The following is a 21,666-nucleotide window of genomic DNA, read 5'->3' on the forward strand; positions in this document are numbered from 1 at the left end:
GGTGCAATATCATTCTCATTTAAACTAGTCATTTACCGTCGACTTGAAAAGGATTCTTCAATTTATCGCGAGTCTGTGAACGCAGATAGATCGTTTGCGAGTCGTGCCTTTTGTGATAGGTTTCATAAAGTTTGTTAACGAGGGATCTACACTCGACCGCTTCGTTACGAGGAGTTATTGATTGAAGTGTCATATAACTATAGGACCATTAAAAGCTCGTGACTATAATCCCATTTACGGGTCGAAGTTGCTTCATTAGTCAATTATCCAAAATATCTCGTATCCTGTTCGCTCTTCATCTCTATAATACTTACTTTGTAGACAATAATGTTAATGTGTACTGAGTTTTTAAATTCTTTTGTTCTTGTAAGTTAATCCCGACAACTTTAAAGGGTAAATAGGTACGCATTTTGCAAAAACGAGTTTTAACATCAACCTTAAACCATGAGTGCCAATTAAAAGAAGGTTGACATTTTGAGTTTTTATCGACTACAAATAAAAATAGGAGTGGTTTGTATTTTTTGAAATAAAACGTAAAAATATTTATTTTAAGAGTTTATTAAAGCCAGGAACACAAGTGTCAATAGTACATACAACTTCAAGTCATGCTTTTGAATGAATCAGTCACATAATGCAGTGGTTTTAGATTTCACAGAGTTCTATAAATTACACAAATAGATATGTGGTATGGGTACATCAATATCAATACTAACGGTTTCTTATATTTCTATAGATTGGCATAACGTTGATAACATACATCAAACGATAAAGTCGAAGGGTAAATCAGAGAAGCAGTAGTTTTATAGCGAGCTGTAATACGTTCATTGCAATTTTAACTTCAAATAGGATGCATTGTTGCTTCATATTAGAAATACGCATAATATTTTTTACTTTTCTACTTATTGGGTCGGTGAGCAGTAGAATTTTATAAAAAGTTTTTGTATAATAATGATTTATATAAAAAAGTCGATCGCTGGCACATGACTCTTTCTCATTAGCAATACTTTCCAAAATATATAGATTTTGAATGTATAATATGTTGTCTTTGTAGCCTATTTTAAATAATTGACTTTTGGAATGGTCTTGTTCAGCCAAAGGATCATAAATTTTGATTTCATTATGCTTATAAGATATATAATAATATGAAGGTTTCACCAACGTATCAAAAACAGCACGGCATATAAGCGGTAGTGCATCGATTACTTAGATTGGCATCTCGACGCGGGCCCGCTGCGCAGGTATAAACTTTAAAATACATATATCTTAGGTAGACGTTAAAAGCTCAGCGATATGGTTAGGGTAGCTCTGGATATGACTTCGAGGTTGCTATTTGGTGCGGAGTAGGTATCCATCAATCACAATTTATACTACAGTGTGTTCGTAAGTACACAGGAGCGCAGAAAGTTTACAACATCATCATATACGAATGGTTTTCTTATATATTATTTGATTATTTAACTGTCACACATTAATTTAAAATTAAGATTTTGAATTATATCTACTATGGCTAACCGGATTCCCAAGTTGCTTCTTTAGTATTCCGTTTCAGTTTCTTCAATCTATAAGAAAGTCTGTACGAGTATATCGCACCGCCGAGTGGTTGCTACTACTCTATAACTTGGTTCTCTTCTCGTACGTTCATGAAACATAATAAATCTGGCGCGTCCTTCCGTTACATACGATTTCTCGTGTTCGTTAGATACAAATCCACCTCAATATCTTTAACATTCGATTTACACTAATTGTTACATGTATAAAGTAGGTATATAATATTCATTTGCTAATTTAAAACATCAATACATCATCTATTACAATAATATACTTGTATACACAGTGTACATACGCCACGTATAGTTATAAAATATATCTCATACAATTAAATCTAACGATGAAAATCAGTCGTCGAAGACAATGCATTCCATATATATTACAGTATAATATAATTTAAATTATATATCTTTAATAAGTAGTAGATGTGACGGTTGGTAATAAAAAGCTCGTTTTATAAATATATGCATAAAGTTTTATAAAATTTTTGTACACAATATTTTTTATAAATAATAAAATTTTCCCCAATGATCGAGCTGTGAAATACGCACCATACCAAATGGTTAATATTTAATTGTATAAATAATTTTGAAATCATTCGGATGTCACTTCGGGATATAATAATTTCAAATATAACGTTATATAAAACTCATGTAACTTCTTAACTAATGTTTGAATTGAATGAAAGTTTTAATACTCTTTGTAAGTCCGACATCAATAGATCATCGTAAGATCCCAATCCGGAGAGAAAAGCCACAAAACATTGAAATAACAACTTTGAGGGTTGAACATAAATAATAACGGATCGCAAATATTTACCAAGCACGGATTTAAATAGGTACAAAACATAAATCTGAGGGTTAAAATGCTAATCGAGCAATATGGTATTATGTAATGTACATTGCATTTAAGTTTATTTATATACATATACCGTCGACAAAGTTACGGTGTACGATATCTAACACCATGATAATTATGTTTGGTGGAGAAAGTGCTCAACAGTAATAAGTCCATGTAGAAGATGAAGGCAGGTGTAGAACAGCAGCACGTATATGAAATTGTAAACAACGAGCCTTAAAGTACTTGGTCGGGAATTTCTAATAGAGACTAACGACTAGGGACATAAGCTCCGAGGGTGCGTACTAACTCTATACACATATAAAATGCATTGAAATTTACACATACACAATACCTTTATACATTCATATTCTCTCGTGAGTAGAAGAATTACACAGTCTTTGTAGTATTTCATACGTTAATACTGATGACGCTTTTTACATCTTAACAATAATAAATATGTATGTAATCAATAACTAAAAAGTTTAAAAAATATTGAATTCATTTTTGTATTCTTTTTAAGTATATATTGTCAACATTTTAATGGACGTTGTGCGTAAATAGAAATAACGAAATACATGTAGTAAGAAACAGATGCTTGAAACTTGTCAGACAACTTACTGTTCAGCGAATCTTAACTTTTGTTTCTTGACGAAGTCAATGGCCAGTTTATCCGTAGTACGTGACTCCAAAATTTGTATGATGGGATGATCTGAAAACGAACTTCTCATAAATAAATTATTTAGGTAAAAAGTATTTAAAGGCTCATTATATTTTTGTCTTTTGAATTGAATAAACATTTCAATGGGAGTTCAAAGCAATCAAAGAGATTGTATCTATAGCACGTTCTTGTTTAATTTTGTACAACTTATCATCAAAGACAGACTTGATAAAGGGCCGTTTAAAGGCTCGGTAAAACCGTAGCAGTTAATGAGAACGCTAATACAAAATTGACTTTGCAATCAATACACAGTTTTATGAAAATGTTTAATGTTTCACAAATTAAACTTATATGGCTTCGTTTGTGAACTGAAAGGAATCGTTCGAACTGTACCTGCAAATTGACAATTTGTAAACAAAATACATCATAGAGACGTGCCCATGTCCTGTCTGTGTTGTACCTAAGTAATTATTAAATAAAGTCCTTGATTGAATGTTTTTTCAGTTGGGATACCGCAGTTTCCTTTTCTGCTAATATTCCTTCTAAGGTGCTTATAAAAGAGATGCCAATATAAAGGGAGGGTCCCAAGTTCAAAGACGCTTGAGCTATGAGATTGTTTGAAAAAGTGAAAATGGAAAGGAAATGAAGAAAAGAGGTGAGTTTTATTTTGTTAGTCTAAAATCGACTCTAATGTGTCATAGGAATATTTTTAATCAGCGTGTCATTGTTTTCGTGGTTCAAAATCAACAATTGAATACACAAATAACTTCGAAAGAAGTAAAACATGGACAGAAAGATCCCTTAAGATAACACAAGTCGTCGCAAAGAGCCACAGGCAGAACTGGTCAGCGAATTTGTAGATTAATTAGTGTATTGTGTTATTTTTTAATGTTATTTGTAGATGAATTAAATATGTGTTGGAATATACGCATGATGTACGTATAATACCTCCTTTACAAATATCCAAAATTATATAAAGCATACCTACTTCAATCATTCGTCAAACATTCAATCATTCAATGTTCACTTCAATCGTACATTCTTTTATTCGAAATATAACAGTCGTCCAGGATACATGTGTTCAATATGTAACGTAAACATTATTTGAAAAAAAAAAGAATATAATGTAGTATGTAAACACGTGGTTTTAAAAAGCACCGGGTTTAGAGCTTCAACTTGTTCGAAAGCATGGTTTATACCTAGGGCTAAAGCCGGCGCTTTCTTAGTTGCACGTTTTGTTGTGTTGTTTTACATGCACTGTATAAAAAAAAACATGTATAATAAGAGACTGACTGCGGTCATGTAGCTGCATGAGCGGCAACTCGATGGGGCGCAGCGGGTCGGGCGGCGCGTGGCTGTTGACGCCGGGCACGCGCGCCAGCGACACGAACGCCTCGCCCGCGAAGTCGTCCGCCGTCAGCACGTCGCGGTCCCACACGGATAGTGCCAGCGCCGCGCCCGGGAATCGGCATGCGTCCAGTGATACGGCGAACTCGAAGCACTCGTCCCATATAGGGTTCAGCGTTTTCTAAAGTCGTGTAATTATGATACATGACAACCTTGGAAAAAAGTAACGAGCGGAGGTGGTATAGTGGAAAATCTCCTAAGAACGCGGGTGTGGTCATCTTTGTACTCCTTTGGAAACTGCCCATTTTTGTAATTCCCTAAATCGTTGACAGATGTCACAAAGAACCAGAACACCTCATTAGTCCACTATGACCTATAAGAAGGCGCCTGATCTACCTGCCTTATGGCATCTCCGCTCATCTTTCCTTCCTTTGTGATGACATAAGTTTGGATCACTCTTAATTTTAGCAGCGCAATAAATAAACATTGCTCTTGGTTGAAATTTAATATAAGATAAACGTCAATGACTAATATCTGGCCGCCAAGAATCCACTTTTAAAAGACGATGATAAGTGCTAATAGAATTAAGTACCCTGCAGTCCGTGTCAGGTACACTTCAACTAAGTACTCCCAAAATCGAATCGTGAAGTTTCAGATTGAAAATATGGAGCATATTTTCTTTGTCGTTTCGCTCGAATCGAATTTTTCGAGCACGAAATTCGGCGTTCAACTATGAAGTGCTGTCAAGAAGCTTTATAGTTATAATAAGAAGCATATCTTTTAGAACTAACTTGTGAAATATAAACTTCCAAAATTGAAATGTATCATCACTGAAATCAGTTTAGTAACTAAACACATACAATGGTTGTGTGTTAGCTGAAAATTCTTGATTAGCTTTTGGGACACAATGAATAGGCAACAAAAAATGTTTTGAGGGCAAGTCTTACAATAACAATGATATCACATAAGTAGATATGAAAATGTCACCTTCTGCACATTAGTTGTTTGTTCATGCGCCTTGGGGAACAGTCGCTTGGGCACCAGTTCTAGCACCACAAAGGGATCGCTCAAGCCGTTGGGGTCGAGCGGGATCACGTCGCGAGCAGACAGCACCTCCACGCACAGCGAGTCGTGGTTGAAGTACACTCTACGTCAAACAATCAATCAATCTGAGATATTTCTTTTATTTTGCTAATTATTTGAGCAATTGGAAATTAGGTATGTAAGGAAATCATCTTATCTTTAGTTCATGATAATATGAAAGAACAAATAATTTGCAGTGTTTATCTACCAATCACAATTATTATCAATAACAAAATAAGGTTCATCCTTTCACTCTCCATTTCTTCGAATTCAATATCTTCAATATCTGCTGAAGAGTAATTTGAAGACGGTAGGAAGTCTTAAGAAAGTTGAAACTAAATACGAATAAAAAACTAGTCGACTGCAAATTGGTTCAAAAGTCGAGGACTTTATCTCCGTGAGATCTAGTTCAAATGATTTATAAAAGAGATAAACATGCACGTCTAGCAGGGAATGCGGCAATTTATTTTCTACTCAGATTTATTTTTAAAATGAAAATTGCAAATTGCGGACTTGGCTTTATAGTTGGGGCGAAGGAATTTGATCTATTAAATATTTCGTTTATTTGATCCAAATTGTGGCGAAGAAAATCATAGATCATCCAAGGGCCTCTTCCTTACTATACCGTCTTATATTGCTCGTAAAAATGTCATCTTATTTATCTGTTTGTATGGGAAAACGGCTCAACAGTTATGTAATTTTGCAAGAAGATGGGGTGCTCATACAAACGCTTTTTAATTCGGGCGCTTTAAATACCATCAGGTGAACAGCTTACGTGATCCATAAATGCTTACTTTTTTAAACATTTGAAACAATAACTTAAATATTGTTTGCAAAACACGAGAACAATGTTTGTCCTATCGAACAGACTTACATAAAGCCTTTGTGAAAACGAAAAAAAAACTTGTTATGTAACAAACCCAAAAGTAATAAAGGAAAACTTGAAGCACTTCTTGTTGCCATGGCTCAGTGGCTCGTCAAACTTGTTTATTCTGCGAAAATGTACTCGATCCAAATAATTCACATGACAGCCAAACACAGGGACAAAGGCGGCCGAGCAATTTCGACATGTAATGTTTATCGCAGATACCAAGTTTTATAGGTAAAATACTCCAACAAGTAAGATGACATATATTTAAAAATATTATAGAAGTCATAACAATGAAAAACTGGGACTGCATTCATAGCTATGTTAGTAGTAGAGTGCTTACCGTACAAGAATGGAGCCGTATCGTGAGGGCAGCGGAGTGCGGGCTTGTTCAGCGAGCCTGTCCGCTAGCCACAGCTCCAATAGTTTCTCGGTGGGCGCCTGGTGATATTCCATCCTTTGTTCCACACGGAACCACTCAGCATTGTGCACCTCCGACATCGGGAGACCTAAATAGATATCGATTAACCATTGTTTACCAACTAAGCCTCTTACGACCTCCGCCGGAGAGTTCCTAACTCCTCGTTCTAACTTTGTGATAATTTCCACTAGATGAAGTTTGAATTTAGTAGGTACGGCGATATTTTGTTTAAAAGTTTTGTTACAAAACGAAAGTAATAAATTATCTGGTGTCTTTATACATCATTTACCTTTTCCTTCAGCGTGGAAAAATTCGGCTAACAAGTCGAGTGCCTCTCTGAGTCTATGATGATATACGCGCGGTCGCTCGGCTCCGCCCGCGTCAGCTTGCGCGGACACTTCTTTGAGCACGCCGCTCCAGCAGCCAGCCAACGCGCGTATAAACGCACGAGGCAGCAGCCACGTGTTCAACGAAGACAGGTGTTGATCCAGAAACTCCAGTAGAGGAGTTATTGCCTAGGGTGAGTGAAGAAATTGAAACAGTCTGCTTGGTCGCCTCACAACTTTTACGGTCGGTACGTGGACGGGTGATCTATATCATAATAGGTCCATTATGTTTCAGAAGGTAAATAGGTAGGTACTCCAAATATTCTCTGCCTTAGCCTTAGCCTTATTTGAACATGTCTGCAAGTCCAAAACGTATTACTTAGGTCACCAAGTTGAACAGGTAGGGTACACAGTAGGAAACTCGATGTAAAACGCTGTTAGACTGGAAACTACCATATTTAGGAATGCAGATGACGATGTTGATTTTCAGTTGCCTTCCTTAACTTTATGCATAATTTGGTACAAGTTACCTGTGTGGTAGGTAGCGTGTCCGGGGACCACGCTAGATGGAACACTGCCTTCCGTAGCGGCGGCCGTGCGCGCGCGGCGAGAGGCGCGGCGGCGCGGGCGGCTCGCGCCTCTAGAGTTCCGATGGCGCCTCGCACCAGCTGACGTGCGTTGTCGTCATTCACGCTATAATAACTTTTTGATCATTGTCCTCGAAAGATAACGTTTGTATGTGTCATACACCATCAACTTAATTTAAGGCTAAGGTAATACAGATTTCTGGTGCTTTTTATATTCCAGTTCCAGAAATCGGTCTAAGTACCTAACACTTCAACTGAAAAGTATGAAAATTGCAACCGTGATCTGAAAAGTTTGTGTAGGTAAAATTTAACAAATAAGTTCATCAACCTAATTGCGCATGAATTTATACTGCTAAACGCAAATTGAATCCGCGTAATTGAAATTGGAAGTGTTCATTAGCACGTATCATCAATTATGTCATGCATCTGAAAACTGTAATCGAGATGTCAGTGCACTAATTGAAATGCAAACGTCCAAGTATAAACACGCGTGTTAACACAAAACAGTGTACATTTCAACTGATAAATTGTCAGGTGGCTATTGATTTACATTGATCGTAATGTACCAACTTTTGATTGAGTTTGAAACCGAGATAGTTTTCAAGTCGTTTTAGTTTTAATTAAGATTTATAGGCAATTGGCGCGGTAAGTATTTATGTTACAACTTGTAAGTACTTGCTGAGGTACTACGTCGTAAAATGTGAAAAGATTTTCTTCAACAGTTCATTCGGGACAAGTTCGGCCATTATCATGAGATGGCTATATCCCAGGGCGATTTGTTCTTAAGAACCACTAAAACTTCGGAATGGCCATGTGGCGCGTGTAACTGAATGCTTTGCGTGCAAACAAATGTTCAGAAGCTAATACGAAGCAATTCAGTTACAAAAACAGCATTGGAAAACAAGTTATAGTTTAGCTCTAGATATATTATACCCTCTCCCTGAGACGCTTGTTTGTTCATCCGTAATATAAAATATACATAATGTTAGTTTAACGTCTCAACATCTAAGGGTGAAATAACATGTACGACAGATTACACTGTTATTATTTTCAGCTTGGCTGAAGGCGATGTGCAGCTAAGCGTTTTATGTTCTATCAATCGCTGCATGACAATTTCTGTAACTTACACAAGTAACGCCAAGTTTATGCTGAGATGAGCTTTAAGCCGGTGCTCTTAAGCGTTATATTTGTTTGTGCGGAATTTATGAAGTTTGCGCTTCACAGCGCGTCGTGTCGTGAGTGTAGAACGCGCAATATTCACGGTCCAGAGATTAGCTCGCACTTACATGTGTTCGTCGTCGTACTCCGCTAGAGAGCGTCGCACATATTCCAAGTTGTTCACGATCGTGCATATTTCTTCAGTAGTTTTGTTTTGACCTGTCATAAAGTTTTATTGTATAAATAAGTTTTTCCTTGCATTATGTAGATAATTGGTATAAATGTAAATAAGAGAAGCAAAACCAATAATGTCCTCTTTCATCCTCTGTCTGCACATTACTTAGCATAAGTTTTTCACCACCTGTTTCGCTATTGTGAATTCTCAAAGCTTTATTCGCATTCAATCAGACTACGTGAAACCAATTATTTTCAATTCAAAGGGCTCAGACAACGGTACCTACCATAGTTCTCGTAGTATCCCTGGTCTGCCAGAGCACCATGGACGAGGTCGGCATAGTGCAGTGCCGTGGCACAGGCTGCTTCTAGCAGACGCACGCTGCCGCCCGCGGTGCACTCCTCCGCTCCGCCCACCGACCGCCACACCAGCCGCATGTGGTATAAGCTACGACCACGTTATAAGAAAGCCGTTGCCTAAATTATATTTCAACAACAATGTCCTAACAACGTAAATAACCCCTTTCTAAACCCCCACGTTGCTACCTTTAGAAGGCTGCAAAAACTCTTTGTAAGAATCCCGAATCCCGGTTAGGATGAAACCCAGCATTCTTAAAATAAATACCATCGTACCGCAGAATCAAGGGGTTCGCATGAAAACCCATCATACTGGCTGCCAAAATATTTAGGTATTCATTTTGAAAAGTGCCTGAGATATTTTAAAAGCAAAGAACATTGAAGTACTAAATGCTCACTTTTTAATCTAAGAAATATGTAGATAGATGGTATAATAAAGCTTTTGCGATCAGAAAGTATATAGGATGGCCATAAAGCTCTTTATGAGCATATTAAGTTCGCAAGCCAGCCACAATACAGCCATTCTATTACCTTTAGTGCATTAGTCCTTCAAAGGTAGCGTTCATGACTTTAAATACGTAGGTACTCTACGCTTTACCTATGCGTAGTGGTCGTGTATTTTTACAGCGACTGTTGAATAAAATAAAACATGAAAGTGAAAAGTTACGAAAGTCCGGCACAGGGTTCGCCTCATGCACAAAAAGCTTGTTTAAACAAGGGCACGGGCCGCCTTGTTCATTTTTAGCCAGATAACAGTGACAAAGTTAAATATGTGCCGAGCTGGACTTTAGTCGGTATCAACCCCACACTCGCGGCCTTTTCAGTACAGATAGTAAATTCTACTTTGTCTGTTATACGGATAATTTTCCCAGAATTAGGTTGTTTACCTGTTGAGAGCACTAAACTGTAAAGCAATGAGCTTCATAGCGGGTATTAAACATTTCCGTGAACACTGTTTATGCTCTTGTTCACGTAAGTCGGTTTAATTATTTTCAGGTATTGTTTGTTATAATGACTTACCCATTCTAGAATATTTAAGTGGGTATGTAACAAGGACTGTCATAGGTACTAACCCTGATAATGTACACAGGTACATAGGTACAATAAGTCGCAGGTGGTTACTAAGTTTCGAAAAGAAGTAGGTCAGATAATAGGTAGGTACGTATTGAATGCCTAACCTTTAAAAGGGTGTGTGACCTGAAAATCTCAATAGGTTGAAGTCGTTTACAGAAATTTCAGGAAAAATATGACAAATAGTGATATGGGCATGGGCACGTAGAATATGCTATGAAAGCTAAAAGGATAAATCTAAAGCTAAAAGTGTTAACTTACCAGGCTGCAGTGTCGACCGACGACGTACTGTGTTTTACAAGATGCTCTCCCTCTACGGGTCTGTCTGTAAATTATAAACTGTGTTACTGAAAGAGTACAATAAGTTATATTTTTAAGTAAGCATGTAAATTATGTATTAAGTATTTTACAAGATTTTCTAAAAATAACAAGAAATTTGTTTTATTAACGTCGATGAACTTTTAAATCTCCCAAAAACGCCTTTTCAGTAAAGTAAAAGCGAATCTTATGAATTCGGTATAACTGCCAGTCAAAGATTAATTAGGGATAAAACCTTTTACCGTTGTAATTTAATATGGCATTTATTAATTGGTAATTAACTGTGATATCGGATTTCTGTTTTGACGATGAGTTCTATTGTTTCGAAGGCAATTTAAATAACATCTCACAAATATACATTTAGCAGTATTTTTTGAGGAAAGGACAGTTAATGGAAGCAAATACATATACAGTTATTTGCAAAACTTGAAAATGTAACGCCTAGTTTAGGGAGACATGGTAACTTCTGAATAAGTATGTCATCTATACGCGTATTAACAATTTACAAGCAGTTGTGTATTTGTCTCGGTCCAATAAAAGGTTTCGTGCTAGGGTACAGTTAGAAGCCGATGTTTATCTAAATGGCGGCCGCCTAACGCGGGGTGTGAACCTTCGCCTTTCGCCTACACAACAATCACACTGCCTCTTTTGAAAAACAGTTTTTACACCTCCCCGCGTAATTGTATCTATCGATATCGTAGATAAGCTTTGGCCACGGGAATTTCAATTATTAAATGTTACAAGAATTTTAGATTTTTTGTTAACAACAGTTAACTGCTAGGTGTAGGTACCTACCCAGCACTAAGAAAAACAAATGTGATTATAACTTTCACTTACTTGGATATATACTTAAACTTAATCGTAATTTTCTATAGGCCTACCTACCTACGTAATATTTATGATAGGTAGGTATGGTAGGTTTATGGTAGGTAGGGTTCACACCGAACATAAAGTTTGAATTTCTAACCTTACGAAGTTTATCCCATCAACAAATTCATAATGCATAGATAATTAATTCTTGGTTTCCTATAAAGCTTTTGTAAGAAAATTTAATAAGTTATTTCGAGGATTTGGAAAGGTTTTTACGTAGGTAGATTATAATTAGCTAAGCAAAGAATGGCTGTTTTCATATTTTGATGGTACCAACTTTTCATATTACTTACATACACACATTTTATATTACGTAGGTATATATAATATTCACAAAATAACAAAAGGAACTTAGGCAAAATAACATTTCCGTGTACGTACACGCTTTGTTTTAAATTCCATAGTCTTACCGGTCACGAAATGTCAGAAAGTCAGTTAATATTTCATTACTTTGAAGCCTTTTCCTATTTCGATTCTCATACCAATAATATCAAGTCCTTTTTGAAACGGAACGTAGCAAATATAAACTGCAAATAACAAATAAGAGATGAGGTCACAACTTACCAAGTTCGACGGCAGCTCGAACTCTTTGCAGCGCCATAGTTTTGGTGACGGCGAGCCATCGATCGATCAGCGGCTCAAACCACCTGCGACCAAAACAATATACGTAGCAATAGTTTAGACAAGTCGCCGAGTATCCCTATCATCAACCGCGTTTACGCTTTCCTGCTAATTACCACTAATTACCAAGTTGCGCAACATGAACAGTGCGAGTACCAACTCCTTTACTTAATCCGCTCAGCTTTGATAAGACTTGTTAATTAACAAGACTTATAAGACTCAGAGTTTAGACAAAAACTTATAGTTTGAGTTTGGGTTTTGAATTCTAGAGGGGAATTTAATATTAAGTCATTAAAGGCTCGAGTAAAACATGAACGAGCAATGAAACATGATACATGATTCTGCAACTTTAATTTGGTTATCATTGGCTGGTAAATAACTAGCTTTTGGTTATTTTGTTTTGCGTTCGTTTTCTAGGAACAAAATAAAACTCATTGACTTGCAATTTATGGGGTGACTACGTTAAGGACATTGACAGACGAGGGACGACCTACAAAAATAGAATCATATTCAACTCGAGGATGTTTAATATTTCACCAAAATCTGTTTATGAAATCAAAAATTCCAATTCCGTTTGAAAATGGCTGCCTGTTCGGATTTTAATCAATCATTTGTCAGGGACAATCCGTGTGCCGGCAAACTAGCCGGAAAACGGATTATCGTTGACGGTCCATTCATACAGCGTGACAGACCAGCGGAGATCCTGTTACCGTGAATCTATTACCTACTGCTAGATATTCCAGAGCTTAACATAGTTTGCCAGCAGTAGATGGAAAGTTAGGAAACTATTGTGTGGCCTGAGCGTGACTGTTCAGTTTTATTTGTAGTTGAACAAAACACACAGTGCTCGAATAAGTCTTACTATAGAAAATGTGTGTCAATCTTTTCCTGCGCTGAAAGCCCGTTAAGATTTTTGTGTTATTTTCATCAAGATCGTTAAAATTATTTCAATATAATAACCAACTCGTTCTTAGTTTCTCTGGGGTGTATTTGTTCCTCAAACATTTACAGATATGCAAGCTCGGACATGCATGCAGCTACAGTTCGCGTGACGGGAAGCTCACCTTGTTATCTAGCTTCGTCGTACATACTTCTAGAAATAGTTGCTTGATTGCAAAACCATTGTTTAACTAGAATTAGAGTTGGTCTCTAAAATACTTATAACACCTAACCATATTTATTTAAGTATTAGTTAATACCTGTATACAAGTCAAAGATCGTAGTGATATATGTTGTACTGCGTTTAAATCAGTGAAATCTAGACCAGCAGCGCTCTTACGTATACGCCATTATTTACAATGTTCATGTGTAGCTCTGTGTGTCTAGTAGAAGTTACACAGTAGGTACTTATGATAGTAGTGGATAAAGCAGCCGATACTCACAGGTATGCATCAAGCAGCTGTGGTGGCGGATCGTGCGGTGCGTGGGGATGCGTCTGCGGCTGCGGCGCGACGGATGCGGCCGCGCATAGTTCGCGCACCGCTGATAACACTTCAAACGGCAGCGTCTTCGCTATCGTCACCAGGCACACTGGTGGAACACATATTACACTTAATATAAAGCCTGGCTTCTTAATACACTGTTTAAATATATCTAGATGTGTCTATTTCGATCGGTAGATGGATAAGTTGAGAGTCGTTAGAATAATTGGACTTGACAGTACTTATACTCAGGTGACCTACTATCAGGTTTTAAAATTATCCATTGGTGATTTTAGTTCAGTAATATTTGGTATATCAAGTTCAAATTATATGATTTTAAACCAGTAGGGAAATACTGTTTCATGGAACACTCGATGTATTTATTAGTCTTTCAAACCAAAGACGCCTTATTTAGGCATGACGTTGATGCAATAGAAATACATTTCATGGGCATATAAAATGTTAAACACGTATTTACACAACATATTTAGATACAAGTTAATAAACTATTATTAAATTATAACTTGTCAATCTTGCATCCCACGTTCTTTATAGGTACTCGAGTCCACTTGAAATTAAATTCTAAATATAGATAAGTGAAATAATTATAGCGCTAACATTGACCTTTTCGAAGTTTGCATCTTTGACTGACCTTTACGTATGTGTATTTATAGCCATCAATTTTATTTCAAATACGTTTTACATGGAAATATTGTACATATTCGAGCCGTTTCGGCATAGAGTAGGGCAGTCCGTGCGTGGGGAATTTGGGACTACCGTACCGTGCACCATTTGAATAGGTCAGTGAAGGGATGCGCGATATTTGTATGTAAAAAACAAATTCAACGACTTGCTGAGCGCCCGGTATCCGGCATTCGAGGTTCGTGTATTCAAAAGGCCAATCAAAAGGGTTTTTATTTTTGCATCGTATCAAGTTACTTGCATAGCTACGAGCGAAAAAAATATTCCAATTAAAAGGCTTGGCAAAGGTTATATGCGTTATACATATTTCAGCAACAGTACTGCACAGCTTGGATCTATGTAGGTAGTCAGATACCAATTTTGTAAATGTAAATACTAAAAATCAAATTCCGTAAGCCATTATTAAAATATGTGAGATGGAAAAATATTACGTATCATCTATAACTCAATAAAAGTAATTCTGAGGAAAGCCCATAAAAATACCGTTTTTTTCTGCTTTTAACTTTACAATGAAATGTTGTGCGATCGTCGCTCATTTTAAACTTCGTAGGTTTTACCCTGGAGACATGGTAAGATGCGAAAAATAGATACGTCTAGACATGTTTTTAGACCGTCTTATACTGATGGGCAAGATAGTAAAGACTGTATTCCCTGTTGAAAATATTTATAATAAGGTGTAGATAAGTAGATAATTGTAGTGAAATTATTTACACTTTAAGTAAACACACAACACACAACACAACAAGAAAAACAAGTGAGTTTCTTTTTTCATTTTAAGCGAATGAAACTAAAAGCTGTTTGAAACCTCGGACAGAAAAAAACTACGGTTTTCAGGATATGATTTAACTGATGTGTGAAATGTGAATAAATACTGAAAAAATATATTTCAAACAGACTTTGTAAATTATAGCTTAATAAACTTCAACCAAAAAGACACATTAAAAAAATACGATTTTCCGAGGTCAAGCCCTGAAAATCCACTAGTAATAGTTTTGTTATTTGTCAAAAGAATAATTATTTCCTATATATATAAATATTTGTGTAGCAAATACATAACTGTGTGTAAACTTACCACCATTCCCTTGTTCATCATACATCGGTTCTTCAACGACGCCACACCACCCTTCAATAACCCAGTGCTCTACGCACTGCCTCACATCCTCTGAGAGCTATAAAACAGTTACATACATTACAATGTACACCCATATCTATTCCGAATCTAATCCCATTTACCATGAGGTATTTTAGAAACTGATCCGGGTACCAACTGGATTTATAAGTAATCTCTTTAAACCGAAAGGGATTCCGAACTCGTTTAGCTGTACTTAGAATTTAGTCGTAATCTTTTATTCAGTTTTGAAAAATCATTGTAATATTATTTAATTTTCGACTAACATCGAGACTGATGATAATTATCATAAAAATATATCATTATATAAAAAAATGAAGGGGTTTATTGGCTGATCAATCACATCGAGTATGTATAGGAACTTAATTAGACGACTAGCCATCGATTGCATAGCAACCACATTAATCGCCTACATACAAAGTTACGGAAAAAAGGTCGCGTTTTGCAGGGGCCTTTAATGATCCGATTCGCACAGTTATTGAAATATGCACTAGTTAATGAAGTTAAATATATAGTCCGTGAGAACATAGAATGAAATGCACCACCTGCGTTGCTTATGGGTCATGGGAAGCAACAGATGTATATCTTTTAACACAAGTTTATTATGTTTGTTTAACTGATAAATCATAGTATACTAAGTATGCATAAAATCTTTTGTAGGAAAATACAGTTGAAGAACTCCAATTTCAAAATTCTGCAAGTTTGCTACTATTAATGCAATATGCTGACCCGCCTGTAAAAATGAAATGAGATTTCCTCGTAGTCCACTTACCATTTTGTCTATCTGAGTAAAAACTATGCTGAAGTACGGTACATTATTAGTCCTGCAACAAAAAGGTACATGATTTTTCTATCAACGAAAATATGACATAAATGGTTGGGCACTTCGCTTACAATTCTTTTCGCTGGCTTCATCAAAGAGAATGGGGACACGAACTACACAAAAATGCCTTTGGTGCGAACACGATAAATAAATTCCAACACATACGAACCGCCTTTACTGTAATCCACAATAAGTAGTAAATCACGATTAAATCTTGATTGCGTCAATTTACGAGGAAAATTTTGACAAATTCGGCTCGAGAGTCCTCCATGGGGAGCGATTACTTGGATCTTAGGCAAGGGGCTTTGGTTCCGGTTGTTAGCCTTTGAGCCGCAATTAGACTCGAGAATATTAGTCGGCAGGAAAGAGTGTACGAGACAGCAGAATTCAAGCCGTGACTCAAACTTAATGGAGAGATTAGTCCTGAATTGAGTTTATGTTACTTCTGTAGATGGGTATTATTATAAGGAGGCAAAATTATTCCTTAATGAATAATACACAAGGTTTATAAGGTCTTCCAATATCATAGTCAATTAAGCACTATTTTAATTAAGATGATTCAATTAACACTCATTAATTATAAGTTTTTCCATTATCAAGTTCGGGAAAATCCCCAGAAAACTTTAACGTAAATAATATAAGTGGGCGTTTAACAAGACTGTAAGTAGACTTACGTTTCAAACAGCGGGTGATAGTAGGTGAGTCCCTGCTGCAGGTCGATTTGTATGAGCGTGATGAGATTGACGAGGTCTTCTCCTCGTTCAGAATGTGTGTCCTGGCCGCATAGAGCCTCGTACCACTCGGATGTGCCTTTGCGGAGAGCGCTCACTATCTCGCTCCTATTGTCAATAGTTATTGTCGGGTTATTGGTCAAGTGACGGCCTTTGTGGTCTGGATTCAATATTTGTGGCACACGTGCCTACAGAATTCTAGTAGGACAATAGATGCGTATTGCTGCTGTATATTGCGAGAGGATATTTTGATGGATTAAATGTACCTAAAGGTTTGTTTTAAACAAGAACAAAACAACACAAATAAAAATTAACTATAAATAGTTAACTAAGTCGGGACCCTCAAATCTCAATCTTGAACACCACATACAGAAAACCTTCTTAAAAAGTGTAATCTGGCTGCCGCTCCACCACAGTTTCATTTTCACAGCTACTTAAAGTCCCCATTTGCAAAGGCAATTATTTAGAAAATGCTGTGCTAGATCCTTTCCCCCCAACTCATTTGGCGAGGGCGAAAAGCTGACTTTAATCTCGCGAAAAATACTCGCAGAACTATGAAACCGCGCTGTCTCTTCCGAATAATTTACGCTTGTCTGACGTGTCCAAAGTTTTTCCTGGCTTATAATTGCTTGATTATTACATTTATATTCTGACGTTCATTTCTGTAATTATGGTTGAATTTCAACTTCAATAGCAATTTTCTTTTACACGCATTGTGAAAATATTTTTTAAGTAAGTAATACATGAAAAGCTAAAACTTACCTTATTTCTTTGTTAAAGGGGCAGCATCGCCAGAAAGCTTTCATTTGTGACAGCTGACTCAAGCATCGCAGTAGATATTCCAACCTGGAGATAATTAGTCTATTTAAAGTTGCCAACTTACATTTCAATATTGTTATCATGCTACAAAAACGTAGGCGTCACAAATAACTTATTTGTAAATACTAGGACTCTGTGCTGTGACATTGATCGAGTACAACTATCCAAATCTCTATTCCAACCAGATTTATACATGATTTTCAGATTCAGAATGATTTATCTTGTAGCCCTAAAAATAAATCTAAAGGGGACCCACTTGTTTGCAACAATATTAAATAGCTATTCTAAGTTTTCTTTCTGCAAAACGTTGGTTTCTAAGACTCCGCCTCTAAAGGAATATAATAAAGAGAAGAAATATTGTTTGTGCTTGAAGTAGGTAATCTTGGAAGTGCCTCCACTCAACCTAATTGGATAATTTTTTCACTTTGGATAACTTATTTTCTCTTCAGTCATGGATCAAGAAACGCTGATCACAAACAAAGGTGAAGATGGCGGAATAAATTGTTCATTTGTGACTTCTTTGCTGGGGCGACTCGTGTTTTATAGGAATATATTATACTAATCGATATTCATAGATAATTGTATATTTTATGATCACCAATACCGCTTTGTGTTTATTAGTTTCATGCTAATGTGGTTTATCATATAGGTATTGCGTTTCAGTTCAACATTAATTACATAACCACATGACTACCAATGTATTAATTCGTGTTTAATTATAACATTCGTGCTGTATAATTAAGAGGTACAATTTGGTACCAAAAATATTTCAGTAACGTATGCTTTGTTGAATATGCAGTGGATACAGGTAGGTAATATTGCGGTGTTATTAATAATCGGAATGAATCGTAAGCGACATTTAATCGTGTTTAGACTTCCATGCGGCTCGGGCGCGACCCTACTCGTCGTTGTTTACTTGTTCCAATCAATTATTATTCCAACACCCTAAAGATTACACGGGTAGATTTCATTGTAAACTTGTCAGAAACATGGACTTTATTTTGTTTGCTTACTTCTAAGGTTTGTTTTGCACGCAACACTTGACAGTTGATCAAGTCTAAGCTCTTATTGGGTAGAAAGTTTAGCTTATGATAAAATTATAAATATTTTTAAGATATAGTTTTTGATAACTGGATAGCACATACATTTAAAGTAACTGTACTTTAATATTTATGCAAACCAATATCATTTCTAAGCCTATTTTCAGCAGTAGGTATATATATAGGCACTGATAAAATCTACACTGATGCGCAAAATTGATTTGTTTTTTTTTTCTCGCAAATTTTTAAATGCACAGTAGCCTATAATTTGGTACTTGGAGCAAAAATTCAGTTGATAGTTAATAAAGTTCATAGTGTAGAATAACAAAGAATAGTGGGAATAAAAGGTTCTATCTAGACAGATGCCACGAACAAAAGTAAATCGAATCTCGTGCGTGTAAGAGCTCGCTTTGAGCGACTAAATAGGAATGGAAAGTACCTATTCAATTCCAATATAGACTTGATAAAGTTTTGTTCTACGGAGAGATGTTTTGAATATAAACCGTAGATAGTATTACACAGTAGTTTGCTGCTTTGATTACGCAGATCTATGCGATTACTTGAGCGATATACTATCTCTGTAGGTGTTCCGAGTATGTTAAATAGGAGAACCTGAATTAAATAATAATGGCAGTGTTTTCTAGGTATAGGTATTAATTTTTTTTTAGAAACAGCACAAAGTATCGTTTTTTGTTTCTGAGATTATCTCGTTCAGCTAAAGAAATAAGTTGTTCAGCTATACAGATTAGGACACTAACTTGTTGATGCTGTACTGGTGCAGCACCGGGTACAGGTCGCGATGTAGTCGGAGCTGGTGCAGTGCGCGGTCCACATACTCCCCGAAGCAGTCGGCTAGCCAGCGCTCCTCGTCGCGCGAAGCACCCGAGCCCGAGTCTCCGCTGCCGCTGCCTGATATCGCTTCACACGCGCACCACGCGCGCTCCAACTCAATCAGCAGTTTGTGCATGTACCTTTACCAAACGTTTTGCTATGATTGCGAAACATTTTAAGAGACAAGCAGCATGGGTGAAACCTAAAAGACTACGCTCAGCTTAGCAGCATCAGTTCCTGAATGAGTAACACTCAACGTCAAAGTAACCTGTTTCCTGAGTCAAAAAATACATAAGACAATGAGTGGGTACCAGACAGTTTTCCAAGAAATATCACGAAATCCAGATACCAATTGAAGCCGAAGTAGATAGTAAATTCATGTAAACCACTAGCACCAACCAAATCCTGTTAAACTCGACTTAAACCACAGGAAATACAATGATGACTTACTTGGGATCAAGAGGCGCATCAGCATTTAGTCGGCATGCTGCGGCAAATCGGGCAATAGCTGCTTGAAGCGCGCTGAGGTCGCCTTGTATGGCATGCTGGTGGAGCAAGGTCTGCGCAGCGCCACACAGGTCTCCGTCCCAAGGAGGAGTGGGGGTAGCGGCGCTGGGTTCAGGCTCGCCGGCAGCCGCGGCGGCTGCGGCGGCGGCAGCTGTAGCCGCGGCAGCAGCGCGTTGGAGCTCCACTTCATGTGCCAGTAGCACACCAAATAGGCGTTCGTGTTGCCGCACCTTTGCAAACGGATTCGGAGGAATCAAATTTCAAAATCAAAACCACAGAAGGTGAAGGTGTTAAGTTCTGAATGAGAGAGACCGTAAATCGTTGCAGAACACTAATGTGACTCTTTGTCGTTGGAAAATTACTCAATATATTGGAAGATGTAGGGAAAGGATGAAATATGAATGGAAGAAAATGTAATTAAAATACATTGGTACTACCAGACAGTTCAAACAAGTAACATGAGTTCAAAGTAAAAAGCGGAAAACCAAATCTGACGAACTTTCCTACCTTTTTATTTACTAAAGATTTTTATAACAGACATAAAACTTAAACCCTACCTAAATAATAAAATGGCAATGTTTCAATTTTTGAAGCATACAAAAGCCAGTCCCTCTGTCACACTGAAAAAAGCACCTATGAGGAATAAATTGGATTTATCGTGTAATCGCAATTTCGCTTCAGTCGCTCGCTCAGTTGATTACGCGGGGCTAAAAGAGAGATTCAGTCAATGAATACTTTGAATACGTTATCGAGATACTGGAGAAATCTTTATCGGCGTGGTGAGATTCTTAAATTGTTTTATTCTTATCGAAGTTGTTGCTTAAAGGACTGGCTAATACTCTTTCTTAATAAATAGGTACCTACTACATCTATTAGGTAAAATTGTAGTGACGCCAGTGAATAATTTTCTTTGTTTAAATTTATTATAAGTGACAATCTTCAAAAACAAGGCTAAATATAATTCTTTGCCAATAATAACCTGACATTGTAGCTGATAAATCTATATCGGTTATGGGTTGTTAAGCAAATAAAAGAGGCAATATGAGCCAAAATAACAACATGGGCGATGGAGCGTGGTCGACACGCGGCTCGGGCCTGACGATAGCGCTATATTTGCTGCTACACAAAGCCCGTCTATACACATGTACGTCAATTTCATATATCACCTAATGGTTCGGTGCAAAAGCCAATAAAAGGTTTTATGGACGGTGCAGTGGCCACGTTGATCAGCAATATTGATATGTAAGCCTTTAATCTGCGTTAAAACGATTATCTCTAGTGTTCATTTGTCAAAGCTGGTTAAGATAACATCTCCCAGCGATATTACGAAGCCACCGTTATTAATATCGGAGGCAGTGAAGTATTAAATTAGACTAAACGAAGCAAGAAGAAAATCACGTCGTTGAATTGTACTAT

The 21,666-nt window shown here is 36.9% G+C and overlaps 1 protein-coding gene across 1 annotated transcript in view; it reads right to left on the minus strand.

Moving 5' to 3' along the window:
• Positions 1-540: 540 nt before the first annotated feature.
• LOC124635349 (BAI1-associated protein 3) overlaps positions 541-21,666 on the minus strand; it is a 48,127-nt gene continuing 27,001 nt past the window's right edge. The window contains exons 8-23 of the mRNA XM_047171228.1: positions 20,194-20,480; positions 19,671-19,883; positions 16,997-17,161; positions 16,272-16,323; positions 15,443-15,539; positions 13,630-13,777; positions 12,191-12,273; positions 10,700-10,763; positions 9,298-9,458; positions 8,965-9,055; positions 7,622-7,784; positions 7,055-7,280; positions 6,688-6,853; positions 5,381-5,540; positions 4,340-4,574; positions 541-3,097 (exon numbers count right to left, since the gene is read on the minus strand). Coding sequence (XP_047027184.1) covers positions 3,003-3,097; positions 4,340-4,574; positions 5,381-5,540; positions 6,688-6,853; positions 7,055-7,280; positions 7,622-7,784; positions 8,965-9,055; positions 9,298-9,458; positions 10,700-10,763; positions 12,191-12,273; positions 13,630-13,777; positions 15,443-15,539; positions 16,272-16,323; positions 16,997-17,161; positions 19,671-19,883; positions 20,194-20,480 — 2,406 coding nt within the window. The 3' untranslated portion in view covers positions 541-3,002. The remainder of the gene's footprint in view (positions 3,098-4,339; positions 4,575-5,380; positions 5,541-6,687; positions 6,854-7,054; positions 7,281-7,621; positions 7,785-8,964; positions 9,056-9,297; positions 9,459-10,699; positions 10,764-12,190; positions 12,274-13,629; positions 13,778-15,442; positions 15,540-16,271; positions 16,324-16,996; positions 17,162-19,670; positions 19,884-20,193; positions 20,481-21,666) is intronic.

This window comes from Helicoverpa zea, chromosome 12, assembly GCF_022581195.2.
Source record: "Helicoverpa zea isolate HzStark_Cry1AcR chromosome 12, ilHelZeax1.1, whole genome shotgun sequence".
NCBI lineage: Eukaryota > Metazoa > Arthropoda > Insecta > Lepidoptera > Noctuidae > Helicoverpa > Helicoverpa zea.